This window comes from Sturnira hondurensis, unplaced genomic scaffold (assembly GCF_014824575.4).
Source record: "Sturnira hondurensis isolate 20B ecotype Veracruz unplaced genomic scaffold, ASM1482457v3 Scaffold0022908, whole genome shotgun sequence".
NCBI classification, from domain to species: domain Eukaryota; kingdom Metazoa; phylum Chordata; class Mammalia; order Chiroptera; family Phyllostomidae; genus Sturnira; species Sturnira hondurensis.
Window position 1 is genome coordinate 2,004,958 of NW_028095539.1, and position 24,756 is coordinate 2,029,713.

Genomic DNA, 24,756 nt, shown 5'->3' on the forward strand with positions numbered 1-24,756 from the left:
CTCAAGGCCGCACCCCACCTCTGGACTACCTGGCGCCTCTAGCAAGCCTGCGGGTTCAGTCAGTCTGCTTCCTGTAGGCGCTGCCCTGTCGGGTCCTAAAGGTTGATACCTAAAAAGTAATAACATCTCTTTGCTCTGCTATGTCAGTTACTTTTTCCACTATTGAGTTTCTGTCATCAAAATTTTATTAAATCTTCCATCAGATGCTCTGTTCTCAGTTGTTCTCCTTATTTTATTGTCTTAACCTTTTCTGCTTTTTTAATATTAGAAATGTACGTACATATGGAAAGTGCATCCTTTGAAGCCAAAAGTGAATCTAAATTTACAGTATCACTGGGAGAGAGATTATCAAGTGCATTTTAAAAATAAGAAAACTAAGTCTCAAAATTATTAGGTAACTGCTTAAAGTCAAAATCCAGCAAGTGACAGAAACAGAATTTAAATCCATGTCTGTTCAAAGAAGACTGGAACATGACATGTGGGACCAGTACAGAATCACATATAAAATAAAATGAGAAATACAATATTCAACACAGAGATGAAGAGCATATATTCCATGTACATTTCTTCTCGTTTCGGAGTAAATCAGGAGAAGAACGAAGGAAAAGGGGAAGGAGGTGGACAGAAGGGAGGGAGATACGGGAGGAGGAAGGAGATGAGAATGGGGGTATTTACTCCAGTTACCCTCCCCCATCCCAGCCTTCAGGAAAGGGATGGGCAGGAGCTCAGAACCTCATCAAGAAGCGATGGAGAGACTGTCACAGTATTGTGGGTGTTAAGCCTGGCTCTGTGATTAGATGGGACTTTGGAGTTGTCTCTTCTTGGGAGAAGAAGAAAAGGATTTTATAAGCATAGAGAAGCAAAGGAAGTGTATATGACTAAAAGAGTGAAATGTGGAATACTGAATTACTGCTTTACACTTTGGGAAGTGCTAGTTCAAACTGTCATATTTGTGGGAAGAACTGTTACATACTGACTAGCACTTTCTAAGCATTTCCCAAGTATTAATTTAATCCTCAGAACAAGCCTATGAGGTACACACTATTAGTATTATTCCCATTTCAGAGATGAAGAAACCGAGAGACAATGAAGTAAATAATTTACCTGAGAGTACAGAGCTAGTAAGTGACAAAGCCCAAGCTCTAATTCATGATTCAAGACTGCCCCTGCTGTACAGGCCACGAGGCAGCTACAATCTGAGCTCAGAATACAACTTTTCTATAGAAGAAATTTTTCTCAAATTAAGTGGGAATTTTTTTTTGTGTCTCTTCAAAAAGCATCTTTACGCCCTGGCTGGTGTAGCTCAATGGACTGAGCACAGGCTGTGAACCAAAGGGTCGCTGGTTTGACTCCCAGTCAGGGAGCGTGCCTGAATTGCAGGCCAGGTCCCCAATGGGGGCATGTGAGAGGTAACCACACACTGATGTTTCTCTCCCTCTCATTCTCTCTCCCTTCCCCTCTCTCTAAAAAATAAATAAAAGTCTTTTTAAAAAGGCATCTTTAATGCTTTTTTTTCTTTAAAAAAAAAACATCTCTATTCGTTTTGGAGTTTTATGACCTGAGTCTGAAACACAGCTGTGAGCTCCAAGACGCACTCCTAGGACAGAGAGGAGACACTGATATAGAAGCAGCCCATTAAGGCTTCAATTAAACAATTTCATCATAGACTTCTGTCAATTCTGCAAACCTGACACTATTCTGATTCTACTCAAAGTGTCAGCATTGTTTGTTTCCTGAACAACAGTGGTCCTCAGAGCATGGGCAGTTTTCCCTTTTGCTGGCAATGCACTAAAACAGACACCCCACCAGTCAGAAGCCACCTGGTGGTCAGAACACCAAGACCACATTTAAGATTTCTAGTAACTAATACAACAGTAATTAAGGGACAAGTTCTGTTTTCCCAAGTGCTAAAAATGTCCTGATTCCCTTTCTGACCCTGGGAAAACTGCTTACACTTCAACCAGACCTGTCTCGTTTCCCCACATACGAAGGAGCCCAATCAGATATCCTTCAGAAGGTCTTCAGGCGCAGAACTGCGGTTCTGTGCAGTGTGTCTGGATGTGCACAGTAGAGATGGGAAGGGCTGTATTGTAAGAAAAGAGAGAGAGAGAACCACAGACAAACACTTAGACACAATTGCTTATTTACATTTTCTAAATTTCCATTTTTGCCACAGAAAAGGAAATTATTTACTCTATTTCATCCTCAAGAACTTAAAGCTCATCTCCTCATACATTTCCAAACCTTCATCTCAGAACATAAATACCTGGTAGGAAAAAAAGCTATACATAAATTCATATTTACTGAATAGGATCTTAGAAAATTTCTTAAATTGGGGGTTAAGTTTTTTAAAGTTTAAATCACATGTAAGTAACTCTTTCTACTCAACGTAAGAGCATGATTTAAAAAAAAATGCAAGCAATGGAAGATTCACTTCCAATGGCCTAGCCATCCAGTAAAGTTTTTTTAGCATCATAAGCTGTATTTCCTGCCCGACCCCCTCAGGGATCTAGTCTGACAGCTCTCCTGTGCAATTTCTACTACCAGACTTCCTGGCCTCTCTTGGCACATGTTAACCGCTGCTAGGTAATATTTCTTTTGGCAACAGGCAACATACTTTATAGAAACAGACCTTCAATTGAACCCTTTCCACTCAAACCACATTCCTCTCTGACATGTGACTCTGAAACTGTCTACTCTAAGCAGATGAACACATTTAGTGGTACTGAAACGTTACATATTCGTTACATTTTCCCTGTTAACACAATTCAATTCAAGTTACAATCTCTCCTGAACAGAACTAAAAACTGGTTTTCCTAAGTCATATTCGGAGCCAGACTTATTTTCCTTTCAATTGTTGTAGACTTATAGACAGATATCCATTCTACATGGTTTTAGGAAATACAAATAGAATTGAGTAAAATCTAGAAAAATAAATATAACAGAAATGGTATTTCCAAAGTTTAAGAACTATACTTCCAATTCACTAGTCCCACCTGTTTATTCAACACATATTCTAGCAAACACGAACCCACTGCCAAAGAGGAAAAATATGTTTTAGAGACTGACAGAGCCCAAACGAGGTACTAAAATAACTACTTAAATCAAGATCTCGCCTTTTAAAATCTCAACGCAAACTCTAAATATGTTGTAATTTAATGAAAATAGCTACTCGGCCCTAAGCCTCAGGTAATACTGTTTTATCAGAGAGAGGACCTGCCTGCTAGTTTATGGTCTCTTGGGGAGGATGAAAGTGTGCACGCATCTGAAAGTACACGCTGTATGACGGGGGGCTGACATTGTCTGAAAAAGCACACGACTGAAAGATTTGTTCGTGATTAGATGTCAACTTTGAACAGATTACTTGACTTCTTAGAAAAACAGCTGACCAAAACTGAAACAAAAACGAATGAAAAATCTGAATAGTCCTATGACTACTAAAGAAATAGATCTGTACTCAGTTTCCCAAATGAAATTACCACATGGCTTCACCAGAGAACCTGTCTAAACATTTATGGAAAAAAAGCACCAATATTGTGCAAGCTTTTCCAGAACAAAAGAAGGAACGTTTCCCAGACGTTTTATAAGCCAGGAGAGTCTTGATGCCGACACCTGAGGAAGGGCATTATACGGAAAAAACATAGATGCAAAAATCCTAAAAAACACACTAATAAACTGAATTGAGCAACCTATAAGAAAGGATAATGCATCACGACTAAGTAGGACTTATTCCACAAACTCGAGGCTGATTTAACATTAGGAAAAAATCAACATAATTTAACATGCATTAACAGAAAAAAAAGGAGAAAAAATCTTTAATCATCTCGATAGACACAGAAAAAGCATTTGATAATATTAAACACCCATTCAGGCTCTGGCCTGTGTGGCTCCGTTGGTTGGAGCGTTGTCCCATACACCAAAAGGCTGGAAGGTTCAATCTGTGGTCAGGGCACACCCCTAGGTTGTGGGTTCAAATGCTGGTGGGGGCAGGTATGGAAGGCAGCCAACCAATCGATATCTCTCTCACATCGATGTTTCTCTCTCTACCTTCCTCTCTCTCTAAAATCGATAAACACTTTAAAAAATTTTTAAATTAAACGCCCATTCAGAATTTAAAAAAAAAACACCTCAAGGATTTCCACTTCTGTCCAAGATGTAGTAACAGGGACCAGATTAATTCTCCTACAAGACAAACAGGAGATAGAAATAACACATGAACATATACAAAGGTGCTTGACTTCATCAATCACACAGGAAGGCACATTAACACCCCACGGTCCCCCAGTAGCAACAAGCACACCCAGTACCCAGACCTTGATTTTTAATACCGTTTCCGGTAAGAGGAAACAAGGTTCCTTGGAGAAATGTCTGAGTCTTTGACAGAAGTAAAAAATACACAAAATGAGTCTGGAGTATGTCATAGTGCCAGAAAGTAAGGAAGTGTGGGGGGCAGTTTCTTTTAACCCCACAAAGATAGAAATATGTCGAAGGGACAAAGCATCAACGGAAGAGTTCCCACCAGCCAAGTCAGAACAATCTGAGCAACAACAAAAGTAAAGTAGCACTGGATTATAAATCAAAGCATTAAAAAAATCATGTGTCCGATTACATAAATAAATAGACAACTAACTAGAGGGAGAATAGACGAATCTCCTATGAAGAAAAAAGTCAAAATAACTTATATACTTTGCCTTCAAGAAAGTGGAGCGTAACTCCCATTCTTTGAGTGCAGATGCACAGGGTGGCGCCCCACCCACGGATCCTGCACCTGGCGGGGCAGCGCGGCTGGTCAGGGCATCGCCCCGCTACCCGGAGGTCAGAGCGCATACAACAAGCACCCAATGAGTGCACAAATAAGTGGAGCAACGAGTCGATGTCTCTCTCTCTCTCTCCCCCTCCCTTCCTCTCCCTCTCTCAAATCAATAAATTAAAAAAAAATAAAGCATGCTGCAAAGGATAAAGGGATCCACAATACAAGAAGAAAGAAAAATCTGAGACCTTCAGGAATAATACCCTGATTGACTCAAAGACTACATTCCTGTATACTGAATGTAATAAAGTGAGTCGATCTGAGTGAAGATGTTTTTCACTGAGTAACATTTCAAATTGCCTGTCCATCGTCTAGTCGCATGCCTAAGGTTTGTCTGTTATCCAGTAAATTCACACATCATTTAACATTTCTGCCTTTAAATCTGGTACCTGTGAGACGTGCAATAGTATGAACTGTCTAGAAACAGAATTCTTTTCATTCTTAGTGGTCTTCACTCTCTTCAATACTTAAAAGTGAAAACGCCACCTGGTTACTGAAAACAACTACAGTACTTTTACCTAATTACCTGAACCACTGGAGAGGCCCAGCTGATTAAACTACATTATCTCAATTACAGAAATTGGTGAAATAAAAAAGAATGGTTGTAGAAGCATGAGGAGGTATGAAGCACCAGAAGACATCTACATCAAGAAGTGTTTTCGTTTTATTATGGGATCTTAATAGAACCTCATAGAAATTATCTCCACCAAAGATTTTTTTAATCCAATGGCACTCTTTTAAATTATTTACTTATTTATTTTTAAAAAGGAGAAAAGAGAAAGAGAGGGTGAGAAACATCAATGTGCAAGAGAAATGCTGATCAGCTGCCTCTCGCACACAACTACCCCCCGCCCTGACTGGCCTGCAACTCGGGCATGTGCCCTGACTGGGAATCAAACCCGAGACTTTTGGTTCGCAGGTCAGCGCTCAATCCACTGAGCCACACCAGCCAGGGCCAATGGTACTGTTTTAGCCTGTAGCAAAAACTTTATAGAGCCAGACAAAAACTGTGTTTTGTCTTGACTGTGCCACTTCCAGCTGGGCTACTTGACTTTCCTTAGTCTCAGTTTCTTTATTTGTCAACGGGAATAATACCCTCTGTCTTCAAGTGAAGTAACGCATATAAACCTGACCAGCACCCTGGGAATTAAGTTATCCGCCCCTGGTCCCCACCTTCCATTTGTCATTTACTACTGTACCTTGTAATCAACCTCAACACAAACAATAAAGAATTGATAAAAACACAGAGTAAACACACAAGAGCCGTACATTTTCTTGCTTGTAAAGTATTCACCAATACATTTATTTAAAGAGAGTGTTACAAAAAGAAACTAGTGACAACAGGTAATATACGAGACATCACTGCTTAATCCATCCGTAAATGCCCTTATTATCAAGAAGTACAAAACCCGGCACCAGTCCATGTCTGGTTTTGAAATTTCTCCATCACCTTCTCCCTAATCCTCTTCCTAGTCTCCAGCACTTAAGTGAAACTTTAAGCCTTGGAAAATCTAAAACACATTTATTAATCTTTTAGTCCCTTCAGACTTTCCCAAATCTCCCCCCCACCCATTCCTAGCTTCTTAGAAGTATTTACTCCACAATTTTAGATTGCAGCCTATTTCCTTATCCTTCTCCCCCTCTCTAGTAATCAGCAGTGGTAACAAACAGCCAAGACTTTGTGACAGGCACTATTTAAACACTTTATGTGCATATATAACTGAAATCTCACATCTGCCCTATGACACAGACACCTTCACACATGAAGATACAGACTTACAAAGAGGATGTTCCTTTCCAAAGTCACTCTGAAGTCACTTCTCATTGTTAACATGCATATAACCTTCTAAATTAGAAGGACGTGAGAATGGCGTTATCTAGTAAGTGACATTCTTGTCCAACTTTTGCTGTTTGGTGCCGCCCTTTATTTTTTTAAATACCCTAATTTAATAAACATGTAAAAGGACAGTTAATGACATAAAAATCTATAAGGGAAGGGGTCACAGAATCTGTTTTTCTTCTCTTAACAGACTAGCAGTGCTCCTGAAGGTAGAAATACATCTTGTCCTTAAAGTCGAGGCAGTTTAATATATATAGGGTCTCTACCTCAAACTCTGGCAAAAAGCAGTACCAGTTCAGTTACCTTCTGCAGTGTAACTTAGTAGCTCAAAATAACAATCTCTCATCGTGCTCGTGAACCTGCAGTCCGGGTAGGGCTTGGCGGGGCAGTGCACTGCTGTAGTGGGCAGCCCCTGGGGCAGCATCCAGGGATCTAAGATCCATTTCAGGACGCGCACTCACGTGGCTGGCAGTTGGCACTGGGTGTCAGCTGGGGCAGAGCACCAGGAGCTTCTGATTCTCACTCACACAGGCCTCCCCCCGGAGCCCCGCACAGCACAGCCTGGTAGCGAGGTTCCGAAGAGTATGCCCAGAGAGGAAGGTGGGAGTACTTGGCCTTCCGATGACCTAGCCTCGGAAGTCACGTAGTGTCGCCTGAGCCGTGCTCTATTGGTGGCAACAGCTACATAGGCCTGCCCTAGTTAAGAGATGGTCACAGAGTCCTCACCACTAGATGGGAGGAGTGTCAAGGTCACATTGTTAGCACACCACGTGGAACGAACAACGCTGTTGCAGACGTCTTTGGCAAATACAACTGATCACACCAATGGAATGGTGATAAGGTCAGAACACATCGACATTAGCTTTTTGTCCACAGTGTTTACTGGTTTTCATTACATAGACATTTCCTGCAACAGGTGAAGAGATGGGAAAACAATACCCCGGCGTTCCTCCTCCCTATGACGGAATGAGTTCAGTGGCCTACAAGGAATTATCTTCAAGGCCAAATGATAGAGAAAAGGAGAAGAAAGGACAGTTAGGTACTTTCCAGAATAAAAGAATGATAAAATATACAGTGAGTAATCTCTCCTTAAAGAGTAAACGTATTTGAGTTGGAAGAAACTGTTGACATCACTTAGTCTACCACTTTTATTTTAGCGACTACTAGGAAACTAAGCTCTTCTCACTTACCTTTCAGTGAAGGTTAGGGGAACCTCTTTTTTTCTTAGTAAACCTCTGAATTCCAGAATACATAGATTTAATTTACTCATTCCCTACTGTTACTGGCAGTAAAAAACCCTTAAAAATGAAAATGCATCAAACACCTTCAGTCACCAAGGTAAGGAAAAGGCTGAGGCACCCGCATTCTGTTTCAGGGAAGGGTTTATGGGCACAGAGGACGACAGTACAGAATGGATGTCGGAATAAAGGTGAGTCAAACCCTGGGGCGTGTAGGGATAAAAAAAAGTAAAGTCAGAGGAGGAGTGACTAGAAACCAGCCAGAGCTCTGGGGATCCCGCCAGCAGCCACACTACACGCTCTTCTGACACATTCTTGTGCCAAGACTCCATCCCTCAGCCCAGTCCCCTTTCCACAGGTGAGAGCTAGAAACGGCACCAGAGATGGCTAATGCCGTGGTTTCCACGTCTTCGAGAGTAGCAATTCTGCCCTGACTGGTGTGGTTAGTGGGCTGGGCATTCATTATCTGCAAACCAAAAGGTCACTGGTTCAATTCCCGGTCGGGGCTTGTGCCTGGGCTGCGGGCCAGGTCTGCGGTCGGGAGTGTGTGAGAGCAACCAATCGATGCTTCTCTCACACACTGATGTTTCTCTCTTTCTCTTTCTCCCTCACTTTCCCTCTTGCTAAAAATAAATAAATACAATTTTTTTTTAAAAAGAGTAAAAATTCTGTGGACATCTATATGACAACTGTGACTTTATTTTACGGTTATTGAAAAAAAATCAATAATGACAAAAGTACCACAAATTCACTAACACCTCTATAAAATGCTATTGGTATTTCATCACTAGGGCATTTACATGCTACAGCACATACATGAGACAGTCAATTTGGATAAAATTCTTAGAAAACCTTTAAAACATCTCTGCTAACAGTGGACATACGGGTAAACCCACATTTGAAACGGCTGAGACGGGGTATTAGGGGCTTCCTCCCCAGGTGTGTTACAAGGCTTCTGCTTGTGGTGGCCTTGGCACCCAACCTCTTCCGACACAGACTGTCATTCGCTCCTAAATTACTAAAAGCTTTCCCTTCTTTTAAACATATCTTGACGGTTTAAAATTGTTTTGTGAGAGTACAGATGCAATTCTTCTTTTATAACAAAGTAAGACTTGTCCTGACCTGTGTGATTCAGTGGGTTGAGGGTTGAGCGTTGCCCCCAAAATGGAAAGGTCGCCATTTTCATTCTCAGTCAGACACACCCTGGGTTGCAGGTTCGGTCCCCAGTCGGGGCACAAATAAGAGGCAGCCAATCAATGTTTCTCTCCATCCTTCTCCCTATCGTCTCCTCACTTTAAAAATAAATATATAAAATATTTTTTTAAAGAATCTTCTTATTTGTTGATGACAATTTTATTATCACCAGCCAGGAGTTACCTCAATAGGTAAACAGCTTGTTTCCATAATGTTAGAAAGAAAGGTAATGGCAACTGCTCTAAATCTAAATTTTTGTTTTCAGCATTGTTCTCTGAAAATCCATATGCAATCACTCCATAGAGTGGAAATTATCGCAAGAGTTTAAAAGTTCCAATGGCCACTCTGCAGGCTTTGGGGAAACTGTGTATAAGAGCCTTTAACATGGGCCCATGCAGAGAACTCCCAGGACACTGCTGAACTGGCACAGACCCTCCCATGGCCCAGGGGCCACAGGGGCAGGGCTTAGCAGAAAGAATCCCAGCTGCAAAACAAGAATATAAAGACTGGTGTCTAGCCTCAGAGTGAAGTGTTTCCAAAACAGCTGCCAAGTTCATGAAAGCACCTGTACCTCTCCTTTTGTTTAGCTGGGGGGTGACAATGGCAATCACAGCCTGCAGCCATGAAGGGAGCCCACAACTAGCAGTGCACAGCTATGGGGTGTGCAAGAGCACTTTGGAAAAGCAGGTAGGAGACACACAGTTAGGCTGTAAAAAAGACCAGCATTATGTATTGGTCGGGGTTCTACTGAGAAACAGTGTGTCTGCGCATGTGTGTGGAGAGATAAGAAGGAACCGGCTCCCACGCTGATGGAGACAGAGAAGGGCCGAGTTCTACAAGCTGGAGACCTATCAGAGTGGACGGTGTGATTCCAGCCCAAGTCTGAGGGCTGAAAACCAGCGGAGCTGAGGGTGTGTGTTCCAGTCTAAGAGCCAGTGGGCTTGAGCCCAGGAAGCGCAAAGTTTTAGCTCAAACCCAAAGGCTTTAGAGACTGATACCCCAGCCCAAGCAGTCAGGCAGCAGCAGTTCCCTCTTACTCAGTCCTTCTGCTCTCAGGTCTCAGGGGACGGGATGAGCCCCCCCGCCCCAACACACACAGAGGGCAACCTGCCTCACTCAGTGCATGGACTGAAACGGTACTCGCATCCAGCACACCCTCATGGGCACAGCCAAAATAACGTGTGACCAAAAGTCTGAGCACCCTGTGGACCAATCAAGTTGACACATAAAATCAGTTATAGCACCTTACTTGAGTCTGATTTACCCCTTCTTCCCAGACAGCCAAGCAGGGGTTGAAAAGGGGTTGAAAACCTGGTGACAGGTACCAGGCAGAGGAAAAACGACTCCTCGCCGGCAACTACCTTCTGGCTCTTTCCTTGATAAGCACAAATGTGAGCAAGGGGACATGTTCTGGGGGACAAAACCAGGGAGGGAGCAATGACTCTGAAGATGAGGAGCAAATGGTTAGAGACTCAGTTACTAGGCAGACACACATCACTGCCTGAAACTATGAGTCAACTGTCCTTCCATGCCTTTAATAAAAAGATAGCTGTTTCCCCAACACATGTATGTATGTATGTATGTATGTATACACACACACACACACACACACACACACATGTGCACACACAGCCCAACAGAGAACTATTCAGAAAAGGCTTAGCCAGAGATTGAACCCTTTGGGTATAATGGAGCCAGTGCCAGAAGAAAGGAGACTCTCAAAAAAAAATCACAGGCTCATATAACTCTGAGCTTGTGAAGCCAGAATCATAAGTGAAGCCTCTGGCCAGGGCTGCAGTCACCTCCAGGCTCAGCTAATGTAGGCTCCCCTTCCAAGCTCAATCGTGTGGCTGCCGGCAGGCCTGCTTCCTTACCACGCGGCCCGCCCCGTAGGCTGCCCCAGTGTCTTCACAAGGAGGCCACTGGCTCCCCCCTGCGCAAGGCTGCCTCACATCACCCGCTTCCCCCAGCCAGAGCAAGTGATTCAGGAGAGAGAGTAAGACTCCACCCAAGACAAAAGTGGAGTCTCCTTCTAACCTGACCCAAGAAGTTACCTCTCATCACCTCTGCTAAGCCCAGCCCACACTCAAGGGCAGGAGGGCCAAGCTCCATCTTTTAGAGAGCGGAGAATCAAAGAATTTGCGAACAGATCTTTAAAACCACCACAGGGACTAACAGCATGACTGAGGGGAAGCTGTAGCCGGATAAGCTACGAAGACATCAATGGGTGTTTTCTTCTCACTGTCTTCCCCAGTCCCCAAGAAGACAGCACTTGCCTCAGGGGAGATTTGTGTTTGTTTTCTGAAAATTCGAACTCCTTGAGGAGGTCACCCTGAGGGAAGGGTGAAAAGACAGTGCCTTTGAGGCCAAAAAAGTAGAGACAAGAAAAAAAAGGGGGTGATTTACCCAGGAAGGAAAAAGAGCCTTGGGGCCTGCAACTCCACTCCCTAGCAGGTTCTAGAACAACGGGCAAGTCCTCAGAGGGAAATGGGTGTGCGCCACGCCTAGGAAAGCAGAAACCTCTACAGGGGAATCCCGGTAACCAGCAAGAACTCCTGAGCCTGAAACTGGCTGTGACTACCAGACACCAAATACCAAGGAACCACGTCCTCTCTGACCACACACCTATCAGCCACAGCGGCCTGCAGACTGACCTTCCTCCACAGCCTCTTGGGTAACTGCCCAGCCCTCAGGAGTGGCAGATGCCAATCCTTAATCACTGAGATTAACCTGTTCATCAGTCTGGTGGAAATGGGGTGGGGGGTCCCGACAGTCAGATTTCATCTCATTTGAAGAAATATTGTAACATTTCTTGGTTACCTGATTTTGTGAAATAAGATTCATACTTCCTATATGGTCAATTAATTTACTAATTTATGGATGGCTTTTATAACTCATTAATCTCGGTAATTTCGAAGAAAATTCCAAACAAGTTGCTCCCTCAAAACATTATCATTATTCCACTAGTGATATATTACCTCCAAACTTGTCCAGGCTATATTCTCATAATGTATAGAATATTAAGCAACTAGTTTTATATCCGAAAAATCCTGGCCTCACAGGAAAGCCATTCACTTAGGTTAGGGACCCACAATTTTCATAGAAAAGAAAATAATCAATTCTACCACTCTAGTCCCCTGATCTCGCAATAGATCTAACCATAATCAGCATTACAAATTACCTAGACTTCAGGACCTCAACCCAAAATGTAACTCCTCACAGTGTGCTACTCAATTTTTATCAAAAAAGTCCAAATGGAAAAAATTACATTTATGGAGGATTATTGCAGAACACAGTATTGTATACAATCCATTCTTGTAAATTTGCTGCTTTCGTAACTGCTTTTAGGCTATACTTCTAGGATATTCTAATTGAAAACAAGGATTATACAGGGTGAGGCAAAAGTAGGTTTATAGTTGTTTTTATAGAAAGTAACAATTAATAAATAATAACACAAAAATCCTGGGGTCTGCATACTCATAACTGTAAACCTGCCTTTGCCCAGCCCTGTATAATCCTTGTTTTCAGACAGAACCTTGGGATAGAAAACATACAGTAAGAAGCCAAGTGACGCCAGAACAGGTCTCCTCGGAAAACAGCAGATTCTAGGTCTGAGCCAAACACACACCAGACGGGCCTGGAATACCCTGTCCAACCAGGGAGCGAGGAAGCTCTCAAAGTCTACCGCAGTCCTGCCCAAGGACCCAGGAGCCCATGTGAAGAGGTCTCCATCGGGCAAAGTAGGGGCCGAACAGTTCAGGTTCACTGCCCTGTTCTCAGTTTGCCTCCACTGAAATTTTCCACGTTAAAAATATACAGGCAAACAGAAAGCAGAAGCGATGCCTTGGAGGCCAGCCTGCTAATCTTCTCCAGGCTGCTCCTAGCATCCCACCCTCCCGGGGGCCCCTGAATTAGTCCCAAGGCACCTCTGGGCTCCGTTTGAACATGCTGGAAAATCACTGCTTGAGCTAGTTCAGGTTTATTCCAGAATAAAATATGGTCTGAAAATGCTGAATACTTTGACCACGCTTTCTTGGGCCCTATAGACTCTGCTTTCACAGAACTGAATGTTGGCACGACACCCTAGGTTTTCGCTGACACCTGCTTTGCCAAACCCACTGCATTTCTGTAGGGATGTTGCTGAAGCAAACATTATCACAAAGAAACTGTCAACACTGGGTATGCCTGTGTTCCAGTGTAAACTGGAAAGCCTGCCTCTGGTTTTCTGAGTAACGACCTCCGGAATCTCAGTTTCTGACCAGACGACAGAGCTCTACCTCCCAGAGACGAACAGTACTTGTTTGATGATCACTACTACTACTGCAGTGGACGGTCACCACTGCAAAGAAAGAGGGAACGTCCAAAAGATAGAAAGCAGTTTGGTGTACGGTCTGTCCTGAAAAAGCCCAGCCATTGTTAATGTAATGAGAATAGTCTGCATGGCATCAATGTAACCTGGCAGCCAAGGAGAGTGGACTGGAATGCACATGCGTGAACAATGACGACTTCACTGTACTAGTCAGTGGGGGCAGTAGATGCCACTGAGTCAGCATGTGTACTGTGTGGCTGTCACATTCAAAATGACTGAGCAAGTAGAGCAATGAGTCTGCATCAAATTTTGCATTAACCTTGAACAAACCTCCATAGAAACTATTCAGATGACTCAGAAGGCCACAGCTACGGGCAACTGGTGGTTGGCAGCTTCACCAAAACAATGTGCCTGCTCACACATCACATCTCGTGCAGAGTTTTTGGTGAAACATCAAATCACCCTGGTGACTCTGCCCCACTGCAGCCCAGATTTGGTGCCCTGTGACTTGTAGCTTTTCCTAAAACTAAAATCACCTTTGAAAGAGAAGAGATTTCAGACCATCAATGAGGTTCAGGAAAATACGATGGGGCAGCTGCTGGTGATTGGGAGAACTGTGTGAGGCCCCAAGGTGCCTACTTTGAAGAGGACTGAAGTGTCATTGTCCTGTGCACCATGTTTCTTGTATCTTCTTCAATAAATCTATTTTTCATATTACATGCTGGAATCCTTCTGGACAGACCTCGTACTTCGATTCAGTGTTACTGTACCATTCTATTGCCTTCTTCACACCTCACTCACTATGGTCTCCTAGGTTCTTTCTTTCTTTTTTTAGGTTATTCCATTCATTTTCATTCATGACTTGGACCACCGAGTCTTTGATTTTGACTTTTAAATCCACATCTCAAGCTCCAGACCCACATTCTCACCTGCCTGGTTAGAGACGGTACACTGAAACACTTTGCACTCCACACAGCCAATAAACTCACAATCTTAACCTTCCCAACTTGCTCCTCTTGTATCTGCTACCTCAATTAAAAGTGTTCCCATTCAAACTATTATTCAAGCTAAAAGCTCCTCAAGATATGGCAAAGAAAAGGGAAAGGTGACCCACAGACTGGGGACCATACCTGCAAAACACTTACCTGATAAAGAACTGGTTTGCAGAATACATAAAAACCTCTTATAATTATATAATAAGACAACTAATAAAAATGGGTAAAGTCCCTGGCTGGGCAGTTCAGTTGGTTAGAGCACTGTTCTGATACACCAAGCTTGCAGGTCCAATCTCCAGTCGGGGCACATACAAGAACCAACCGATGAATGCATGAATGGATGGAACAACAAATCTCTCCCTCTCTTTCTCTTTCTATTCCTCTCTCTCTCTCAAAATAAACAAATAAAAATTTAAAAAATTTTTTAAAGTGGGTAAAAGACTTGAACAGAAAATTCACAAAAGAAGTTACAGTATATGAGTGGTTAATAAATACATGGATACTCAAAATCATTAGTCATTAGGGAAAGGCTATTTAAAAACATAACAACAGCTCTGACTGGTGTGGCTCAGCTGGCTGGGCATCGGCTGTGAAGTAAAAGGTCGCTGGTTCCATTCCCAGTCAGGATGTATACACAAGGCAGCCAATCAGTCTCTCTCCCACATTAATGTTTTTCTCCCTCTCTTTCTCCCTCCCTTCCCCTCTCTCTGAAGATAAATAAATTTTTTTAAAAACCATATTTCATATATATATCACTATACATTCCCAGAATGGCAAATAATGGTTATGATTTCAAGGATATATATATATATATACACACATATGGTATCAAAATACATCAAATTGGACACTTTAAATATGTTCAGTTTACTGTGTATTTATTATACCTCAATAAAGTTGTTTAAAAGAAAAACAGCCCAAGGCCCTGGCTGGTGTAGCTCAGTGGATTGAGCACAGTCTGTGAAGCAAAGGGTCACCGGTTCGATTCCCAGTCAGGGCACATGCCTGGGTTGCAGGCCAGGTCCCCAGTGGGGGATACATGAAAGGCAACCACACAGTGATGTTTCTCTCCTACTTTCTCCTTCCCTTCCCCTCTCTCTAAAAATAAATAAATAAAATATTTTTAAAAATAAAAGAAAAACAGCCCTGACTGGTGTAGCTAAGGGGGTTGGGCATCATCCTGCAAAGCAATAGGTTGTTGGTTCAATTCCCAGTCAGGGCACATGCCTGGGTTGTGGGCCAGGTTCCCAGTTGAGGGCATGCAAGAGGCAACTAATCGATACTGCTCTCTCTCTCTCTCTCTTTCTCCCTCCTTTCCCCTCTAAAAATAAATGAATACTTTTAAAAAAGAAAGAAAGAAAAACAATGACAATATCACGTATTGGCGAGGATATGGAGCAAATGGAATCCCATACCTTGATGGTAGGTATGCAAAATGGTACAGCCACTGTGCAAAAGTTGGCAATCTCTTAAAAAGCCAAACACCTACTTGCCGTAAGACACAGCAAGGGCACTCCTAGGCATTACCCAGGAGAAATGAAAACGTACGTCTGCACAGAGATTTCACTCAGTTCTTCACAACAGCTGTATTCACACTAGCCAAAAACTAGAAACACGACAAACAACCAACAACTGGTGAGGGAATGAACAAATTGTGGGAAAATAGTACAATGAACTGCTCCTCAGCAATAGAAAGAAATTAACTACAATTATACATAATAACACGGATGAATCTCAAAAGCATTATGTCAAGTAGAAGAAGCTAGACACAAAAGACTATAGAACGAATGGTTCACTCACATGAAATTTCAGAAAAGACAAAATTTTACTGACAGAATAAAAGATCACTGGTTGCCAGAACCATGACTGCAAGGGGACACAGGCAGATTCTGGGGACGGCGCATGTCCCATTTCATAATTGCAGTGGGTGGTCATAAAACTGGATACATTTGTCAAAAGTCATCACACTGTATGTCGCCTGATGGTGAATTTCATTGTCATGTACATAATACCTCGATAAGCTGATTTTTACAAAGACTGGAAGAAGAGGCCCAATAAAAATAATTAAACCAATGACAGTCTCAGCTATCTTTCGTTGAGCCCTTAATGGGTGTCAGGGGACCGTATCATGTACTTTACCATCATTATTTCACTGAATCCTCTCAATGAGCCATTCACCGACTCAACCAACGAAAAGTTACTGAGAACCTATTCTACAGGGTGGAGCAAAAGTGGGTTTACAGCTGTTTTGTATGGGAAATAATACAACAATTCGTAAATACTAATTCAAGAACAAACTCTGCATTTCACATACTCACAACTGTAAACCTACGTCTGCCCCATCCTGTATGTGAGGTGCTATTTTTAGGTGCTAGGAAGAGAACAGTAAAGAAAACAGACAAAAATCTCCGCACTCACAAAGTTTACATACTATAGAGGACAGGAATAATCCTACAAGGTAGATCCACTGCCATTACCTGCATTTTGCAGAAGAACAAGCGGGCTCAGAGCTTAAGTACTTTGTTCAGGAGCCGAAAGCCAGTATTTGGCAGACCTGGGATTCAGACTGCAGTCCAGGACTTTCCAACCTCAGCATCACTGACAGCCACAAGCAGAAAATTCTTAGATGTGCAAAGCTGTCCTGTGTATTACAGGTGTCTAGCAACATCCCTGTTCTCCCTACCTATCCACTAGTTGCCCCCAGGTATAACAACTAAAAATGTTTCCAGACACTGCCCAATGCCCTGTGGAAGGCAAAATCGCCCCTAGTTGAGAACCACCTCTTAAGCTCTAAAAACACATCATAGCCCAGGCTTTTAAAAAGACCATTCTTGCCCTGGTTGCTGTGGCTCAGTGGACCAACTGCAAAGCAAGGGGTCACTGGTTTGATTTCCAATCTGGGGCGCATGCCTGGGTTGCAGGCCGGCTTCCTGATGGGGGGGCGTGTGAAAGGCGGACACACACTGATGTTTCTCTTTCTTTCTCCCTCCCTCCCCCTCTCTCTAAAAATAGATAATAAAATCTTAAAAAATAAAAAATAAATAAAACACCACTCTTTCCACACCTGACACCACCGTGGTTCAGATCCTGAACTCAACTCACCTAAGACCTCGTCAATAGTCAGTCCGCACCCAGGCAGTGCCCAGCCTTTTCAACAGTCAGACTCATGCCGCAAATAACCTTCCAAACCTCCGGGGGGCCTCGATGCAGTGTCTCTGGAAACCGCCCTCACAACCAACACGCAGAATGACTAGGAGCCCTTTGCAAATACAGTCATTACGCTGTCTCATGTCCTTGTGTCTATCTTCACCACAAATATATGAGCTTTTCTCTGGCAGGGGCCAAATCTCACTCGCGTCTTTATCTCTAGTACCCAGAACTCAAAAGCTTTTTGAATTACAAAAGTGTTTTGTAATTCAAACAAGTTACATATACCATCAAAATGCCTGAATCCTTCACTTTAAATACATCTCACACACACAACCCAAATCATACAATAAAGTTTTTTTATTCTTTATTTTTTTTTAAAGAGAGAGGTGAAGGGAGGGAGAAAGAGAGGGAGAGACACATCAACATGAGAGAGAAGTATCGGTCAGTTGCCTCTTGTACGCACCCCGACAGGGGACCAAACCTGCCACCCAGGCACGTGCCCTGACCAGGAATAGAACCAGTGACCCTTCACCTTATAGTATGATGCCCAACCAACTGGACCAGGTCAGAGCATACAATAAAGTTTTAATTAATGTTAACCCTACCCAAACAAATGGGTCTTATTCCAAAGAGGTTCTGAAAGGATCCTGTAACTCATAACCCAAACTTTTATTAACAGACATATTAAAGTCTTCAGAATTTTCCAAAACCACACTGAGATGAACTTTATTAATCTTTAAATTCCTTTCGGTCTAGTACAGTTTATCAAGGGTATTAAATATTGTCACATCATTTTGGACCACCAAAGCCTCATCCCACACTAACTCCCTCTTGCCACCAATTCATTTATTAGTTCGTTAGCTTTATTAAGTATCCCATCAGTACTACAGATACAAAAGGAAGACAGGGAAATAAAAGTTTTAGTGGGGAAAAAATGACACACATCAAAAAAGAGTAACAGTAGGGTATGAGATACTTGCTTATCTCAAATTATCCTGGCTTTTCTTTAACTGTGTTATAGTTTGATCAGTACTGGGAAGGTTCTCAAAAGATAATGCAACTGTAACAAATGTTTATCAGAAAGGGTGACTTAACAGCAACTATTCTAAAATAAAAATCATGTGCCTTGCAACTATACTCCAAAATGTAGCAGAATACACAGGGTAGCAGTCAATAGCTCTACACAGCAGGCCAACTCTAAGGGATACTTAAGGCTACATTCACCAATTAATTCATTTGACGTGCTCACCAGGAAGCTGTATCCCTCAATGTTGAGAGTTTCTATGGCCACAGTATGCAACTGATGGTAACAGCTGTACAATTTCTGGCTACTGTCATGACATCCTTTGGATCTATAACCCATCATTAGGGCCATAAATGGCCATTTTGTTTTCTATTTTTGGAGCAGCCCCCAAACCGTTTTCTGAAACCAATCTCGGTCTTGCCCGCAGGACCTCTTTAGTGATGCATGATGGCTGTCCACTCAGGTCAAAATTCCGACTCGATCAGAATCTGACTTTAATCAGACAGGCGTTCAGAGGACACGACCTCATGATTCTTGACCAAGAACATAAGCTCAAGCTCACTGCTGCCCGATAGTTACCAAAATTTGGTTACAAGGAGTAATATTCACGGAGAAGGACTCATTCACTCAGTCCACAGTTTTCTAAAGGCCGGCACTATTCTAGGCGCTGGGGATAAGCAAGTGTCCCTGTCTCTCAATCATTCCTCTTCATGTCTGAGCTGAGCCCAACCACTGGGGAGCTGAATACCTAAAGCACATTGCTTCAGCTCTTTGGAGGATGTTCTGTTCACTGGCATTAGCTGAATCTGGAATGAGAAGCATTATAAGAAGCAATCTTAAAAAACTCACTACTATACTTATCATTGGGATTTTCTTTCCCACAAGACCACAGTGTTCCCACTCGACACCAGCGAGAGAGAGGTCTCTCAGACCTAACAGTCAATAGAAGCAACGCTTCTCTTGAACAACCTGTGTTAGACATTACAGGCACCATGAATCTAGAAGCTGAGCTTCGTTTTCGCCTTTGCTTTACTCTAGGACACCCAGAGCCAAATATGGAGCCCAGCCTTAGGAAGTAGCGAGTACTTTCTAGTCTATACACTAACTTTTCCCCTGGTTTAATTTCATTAGTCTTCCTCATTTCTTCTTTGCCTTAGTATCTATATTATCAATCCTTTAGACAATATATATTTTTAAAGGATGTGGAAAATAAAAGGCATTTGATGGGTGCTTTTTAATCCAAAATGTATTATGTATTTTCTATACACCAGGCACTGCAGTAGGCATTAGACAACCCTGTAAGGGTTGAACTGTTATTATTTCTACTACACAAATAGGGAAACTAGGGCTCGGGGAGGCTTATTAACTTGCATGTGATCTCTCAGCTTGCCTCTGACAGAGCTAGAATCCAAATTCAACCCGAACCATTACATCTAGGTGTTCGTAAAGGCTATCGTGAGAGCAAATAAGGTAGAGCAGAGGAAAGAGAAGGAGAGGGTGGGGAAAGTCAGCACAGAGGATGTGACATTTGAGCTAAGTCTTAAAGGAGGGAGCTTGCCAAGGAACGAGGAGGAAGTATTCCAGAAAAAAAAAAAAGAAAACGCGTGAAAAAATCCAGAGCAAACAGAGAACATAAGTTCTGGGAATGGCAAACAGAACACTGAGTTACATTCAGCAATTAATTCATCATGAAGGGTTCACCAGAAAGTTAAGTCATTTAATACCCGACATTGAATAGATCCGTTAGAGAACTTCCATGGCTCTAGGACTAAACTGTGGCTAGAAAGATAGGAAGAAGTGAAATAAAGGCAGTCTCCTTTTTACGATTAGGCTAAAAGTATGAATTATGTTCAACAAGCAATGGGAAAACAGAAAAATCTTAAGCATGAGAATTACGAGACCAACCTGCACAGTACGGTGAGTAAATTACAGAACCGAGGTCAGGAAGCCAGTCAGGCTGCCGCAGAGTCGGATAGCGAGGCAGAGCGCAACAGGGGCCGTCAAACACAAACACCATGCAAGCCGTTTATGTAAATGCTAACTTTCCGATAACCATTTAGAAAAAGTGAAAATAATTTTAGGAACACTTCTATTTAATCCAATATACCTAAAATATTATAGCAGCATGTACTCAATATAAAAATTAGTAATGAGAAATTTTAGACCTTTTTTGGGGTACTAACCTGAAATCTGGTGTGTATTTTATACTTAAAGAGCACCTCATTTTGGACATTGAGTTTTCGCTGGAGATACCTGATCCGTATTTAAATTTCATACAAATTTACTGATGAAAAGGTAGATTCACATACTCAAGTTGGTCCAAACACACTGAACCATTTTTCAATAACGCACTGTACTGGTGTTTGAATTTAAATGACCATCAATAACACTAAAACCTCGGTGCTTGAGTCATGCTAGCCACATTTTCAGTGCTCAACACCCATACATGGTCACTGCGTTAAACAGTACAAGCGAGACAAGAAACAAAGGGACTCTGGCTGTCGGCCCCCTCCACAATGGGCATTTTCAGGTCTACCTGCTGCCAAGGTTTTCTGTGTATGAACATCAATAACTTACCAAATACTGACCACGACAGGAGTCCTGGTCACATGCTGGCTATTATGCTTACTTTCTCTAGGCCAGAGCCTACGTGTGAAAAAAGAATCTTCTTTTTTTTAAAATATTTTATTTATTTATCTTTAGAGGGGGAGGGAAGGAGAGAGGAAGAGAAACATTAATGTATGGTTGCTTTTTGTGCATCCCCTGCTGGGAACTGGCCCCTGCCAGGAACTGGCCTGCAACCCAGACATGTGCCCTGACTGGGAATCGAACCGCGATCGTCTGGTTCGCAGGCCCGCGCTCAATTTACTGAGCTACACCAGCCAGGGCTGAAAAAAAGAATATTCTAATGACAACACAGATTTGCTATATGGTACCGGAGGTGTTGAATGCACTCAAAAATGTTTGTGGAGCAGACATAGGCTCTTTTTCTCTCAAGAAATAACTCACTCGTTTGCAGACGACAACGTAAGCCCTTTTTTCTATTTCGCTATGATTCAAATGTTTACTAGACTGTAGGCACAGTAGAAAAAGAAAAAGCAGTAAGAAAACCTATTTCCAATCGGATATTTATTAAAGGCATTATTGTAGAGAGGAAAAGAGCTTAAGCTGGAGTCGGACCACCTAGATGCAAATCCTGGTTCTGTCATTTACTGGATATGTGACCGTGAGTAAACACTTGGCCTCTCTGTCCCTCAGTTCCCTCTTCTGCAGAATGGTGAAAATGGTACATACTTCCTTAGGGTGCTTCACGGTTTACAAAAAATAACATCTACAAAGCGCATGCGCACAGTATGTGGCACAGAGTAGATGGTTAATAAACATTCGCTTCAGCTTCGCTGGAGGAGAAGCTAAAATTATGGCTAAAGTCAAAAACTAGGATTTCTCCATCTTCCACACCTCTCCCATATAATCTTAGATTATCCTCCCCACCTCAAAATAGAAGTCCTGCAGATAGTTATATTCGTTAAGAAGCAAGGTAATTAAAAGGCTTCACCTACGGACAGGGTGTAATTTTGCACTACGGCACAGGTGTAGGCAGGCAAATGGAAAAACACGAATCAAAATAGAAGGCATTTTGCCTTACCTGCTTTTCCGTTTTCGAGGTGGTTTCTCCACTGTGCCAGTCAGTCTGTAGACCAAACAGATAAGATGGTAACTAAAAGTGACATACAAGAACACGTCCCCGGGCCTTACTCTGCCAGCCAATAACTCAACGTACCACCCTCTAGGACTATAGGCTCGCTAAACCCATACCCGACCTTCCAGATGCCTAGACTCTTTCCCCTATTTACCAACACCAAGCAATGCTGGGTCTCACTGTTCCCTTGCTGTCTGTCTGCTTAGTCCAAACCCTGCTCTACCTCTTCATCTCTCACTCCATCCTTAGCTCTAATTCGTCACAGCCCGGCTCCCCCAAACCGCCCACCACCACCTACTCATTGTCTGCCTCGTCACCCCCGTACGTCCCTCCAGCCTCCCCTTTCCCGTGCCCACCCCCTGGCGAGCTTGCACTACCCCTCCGAGCCCCGCCCCTCCGGGCTCCGCGCCCCCCGCATTCCACGGCCCCTCCAAGGGGAGCGCGCGCCCTGCCCTTCCTGGCCCAGTGCCCCCAACCTCACCCCTTGGCGCCCCCTCCCGCCCATGCCCCTCCTGCCTCAAGGATGCGATCGTCGCCCTGCCGCCCTAGGCAGCCCCCAATCCCTCCAACCTAAACCCTCCTTCCAGCCTCTGCGCCCCGAATGCTTCACGGCCCCAAGCTGCTATCCCTCGGCCCGCTCCCGAGCCCCATCCCCAACCCCAACCCAGTCCTCGCCCCACCTGGGGGCCAGGCGACTCCGCGGCTGCTGGGGCTGCCGGGCTCCTCTGACCATCCGGCTCCTGCTCCGCCGCGGGAGCTGCTCCGGCGGCCGCAGGGCTCGCTCGGGAAGCTGAGGCGGCGGAGGATGGAGTAGGCGGAGAGGCGGGAGGAGGGCCTCGCGCCTCTGCCAGGCTTGCCGCGGGGCCCGCCTCCTCTGCGCCTCTCCTCAGCTCCTATTGGTTATAGCTGTACGGTACCCGAAAGTCTGGTGGCCGATTGGACGCTCCGACCGTCACATCCCGCCACCTAGAGTTTGGTTGAGACTGCAGGTGGCGGCAGAGGTGCCTTAGAGACGGCTGGCAGGGCCGGGGGACCTGAGCGCCACCGTGCGTCAGAAAGTGGAATCTGCACCTTTGGCGCCAGACACCTGCAGGCAGGTTCAGCTCGCTAGGCGTCCCGCATCCCACACACCTGCTGGCGCCCCCGTACACTGCACCACGCCAGGACTAAAAGCCAATCACCAGAATTACCCAAACTCCTCTGGCAGATGCGACAGTGAGGCAACTCTCCAAAATGAGCTTCATTTTGAACCACCTCCTTGTATGCGGCTCGTCTGGACATCAGCGATTTTCAACTGGTGTGCTGCAAGAATTTTTAAAACCTGAATGCAATACCTGACTATTTAGTCAGGGGCAATTGACCTGTTTTCCCTTAAATTGACAAATAAAGAAATGACAACAACCATCCGGTGTGAATCAAAATTATACCTATTTTTTGTCAGATCGGCAAAAAATATATTTTTGGTGTGTTGCAGAATACTAGTTTGTGTGCCATGAGATGAAAAAAGTTGGAAATCGCTGCTCTACATTATGCTGAAGAACAAAATGCTCTCACAGCACCCAGATACCCTTCATAGAGAATCCAGCCAGAAAACTCTTAAGAATTTACCCAAATAAAGAGTGGTTTAGATACTCAGTCTTCAGAAAAGATCACAAGCTTGTATGCAGGTTTCCAAGAAAGAAAGATTTTTCTTTCATTGCCATGTAAGAACAACACTGCAAACAACTGATGCCGTAACTAAGAGCAGTGTTCCATTTTGAAAGACCTGAAGGGACTGATCCCTGAGTACATGCTGTCCTGTGACACTACAAATTTTAAGTTCTATGCCAGTTAATCCATTAAAATAAATTTCACTGTATTCTTATTGTTGACGGACGACCAGCACACAAGCACAGTCACCTGTAACAAGGCCATCCTTCAAACGTAAGACGTGGTTCACTGACGTGTTAAAGAACCCTCCCTTGAAGGTAGTATCCCTTTCAGCCTCTCTACATTCCTTGCGTACTTTTTATTTGGTAGATCCTCAGCACCCACAGAAAAAGCTGGGAGGAGACATAAAACCTTCTCTTAAACTACTTCCACTAAAACATTTTTTGCATTAAAAATGAGACAGCCTGTACAGATAGAGGAGGCAGAGTAAATTCACCCCGTATACACCTCAGCCCAGGCCCTTTGCCTGGTTTGTACTGTGAATGAGGGGACATGGAGGGGGGGAAAGGGAAAAAAGGAAGAAAAAAATGAGACAGCTTAGAACAGGACACACCAACAAGTTAGTTTAAAGACAAGTCTCTCACTGATTTTCAAGTATATCAAAAATGATACTCGTTTTTCACAAAACCAAATTTATGGTTGCCTTTATGCAGAAATGGCCTTTTTTACATCTGTGATGTTAAAAATGACCTTCCTTCTATAAAGTAATAATGGTGGTGGTATATTATAGAGAAATTTTTGTAATGGCTATGAGCTGCCCTGGCTGGCTAAGCTCAGCTGGTTAGA

The 24,756-nt window shown here is 43.4% G+C and overlaps 1 protein-coding gene and 1 pseudogene across 4 annotated transcripts in view; one reads left to right on the top strand and one right to left on the bottom strand.

Annotated features, from left to right (window-relative positions):
- The window catches only part of SCAI (suppressor of cancer cell invasion), a 106,405-nt gene extending 83,309 nt beyond the window's left edge, over positions 1 to 23,096 (bottom strand). For all 4 annotated transcript variants that reach the window (XM_037036447.1, XM_037036446.1, XM_037036445.1 and 1 more), the window contains exons 1-2: positions 22,941 to 23,096; positions 22,207 to 22,251 (exon numbers count right to left, since the gene is read on the bottom strand). In XM_037036447.1, the coding sequence (XP_036892342.1) occupies positions 22,207 to 22,251; positions 22,941 to 22,993 (98 nt within the window). In that variant the 5' untranslated portion in view covers positions 22,994 to 23,096. The remainder of the gene's footprint in view (positions 1 to 22,206; positions 22,252 to 22,940) is intronic.
- Positions 23,097 to 24,318: 1,222 nt separating this feature from the next.
- Positions 24,319 to 24,466, top strand: LOC118980409 (uncharacterized; annotated as a pseudogene).
- The last annotated feature ends 290 nt before the right edge of the window (positions 24,467 to 24,756 follow it).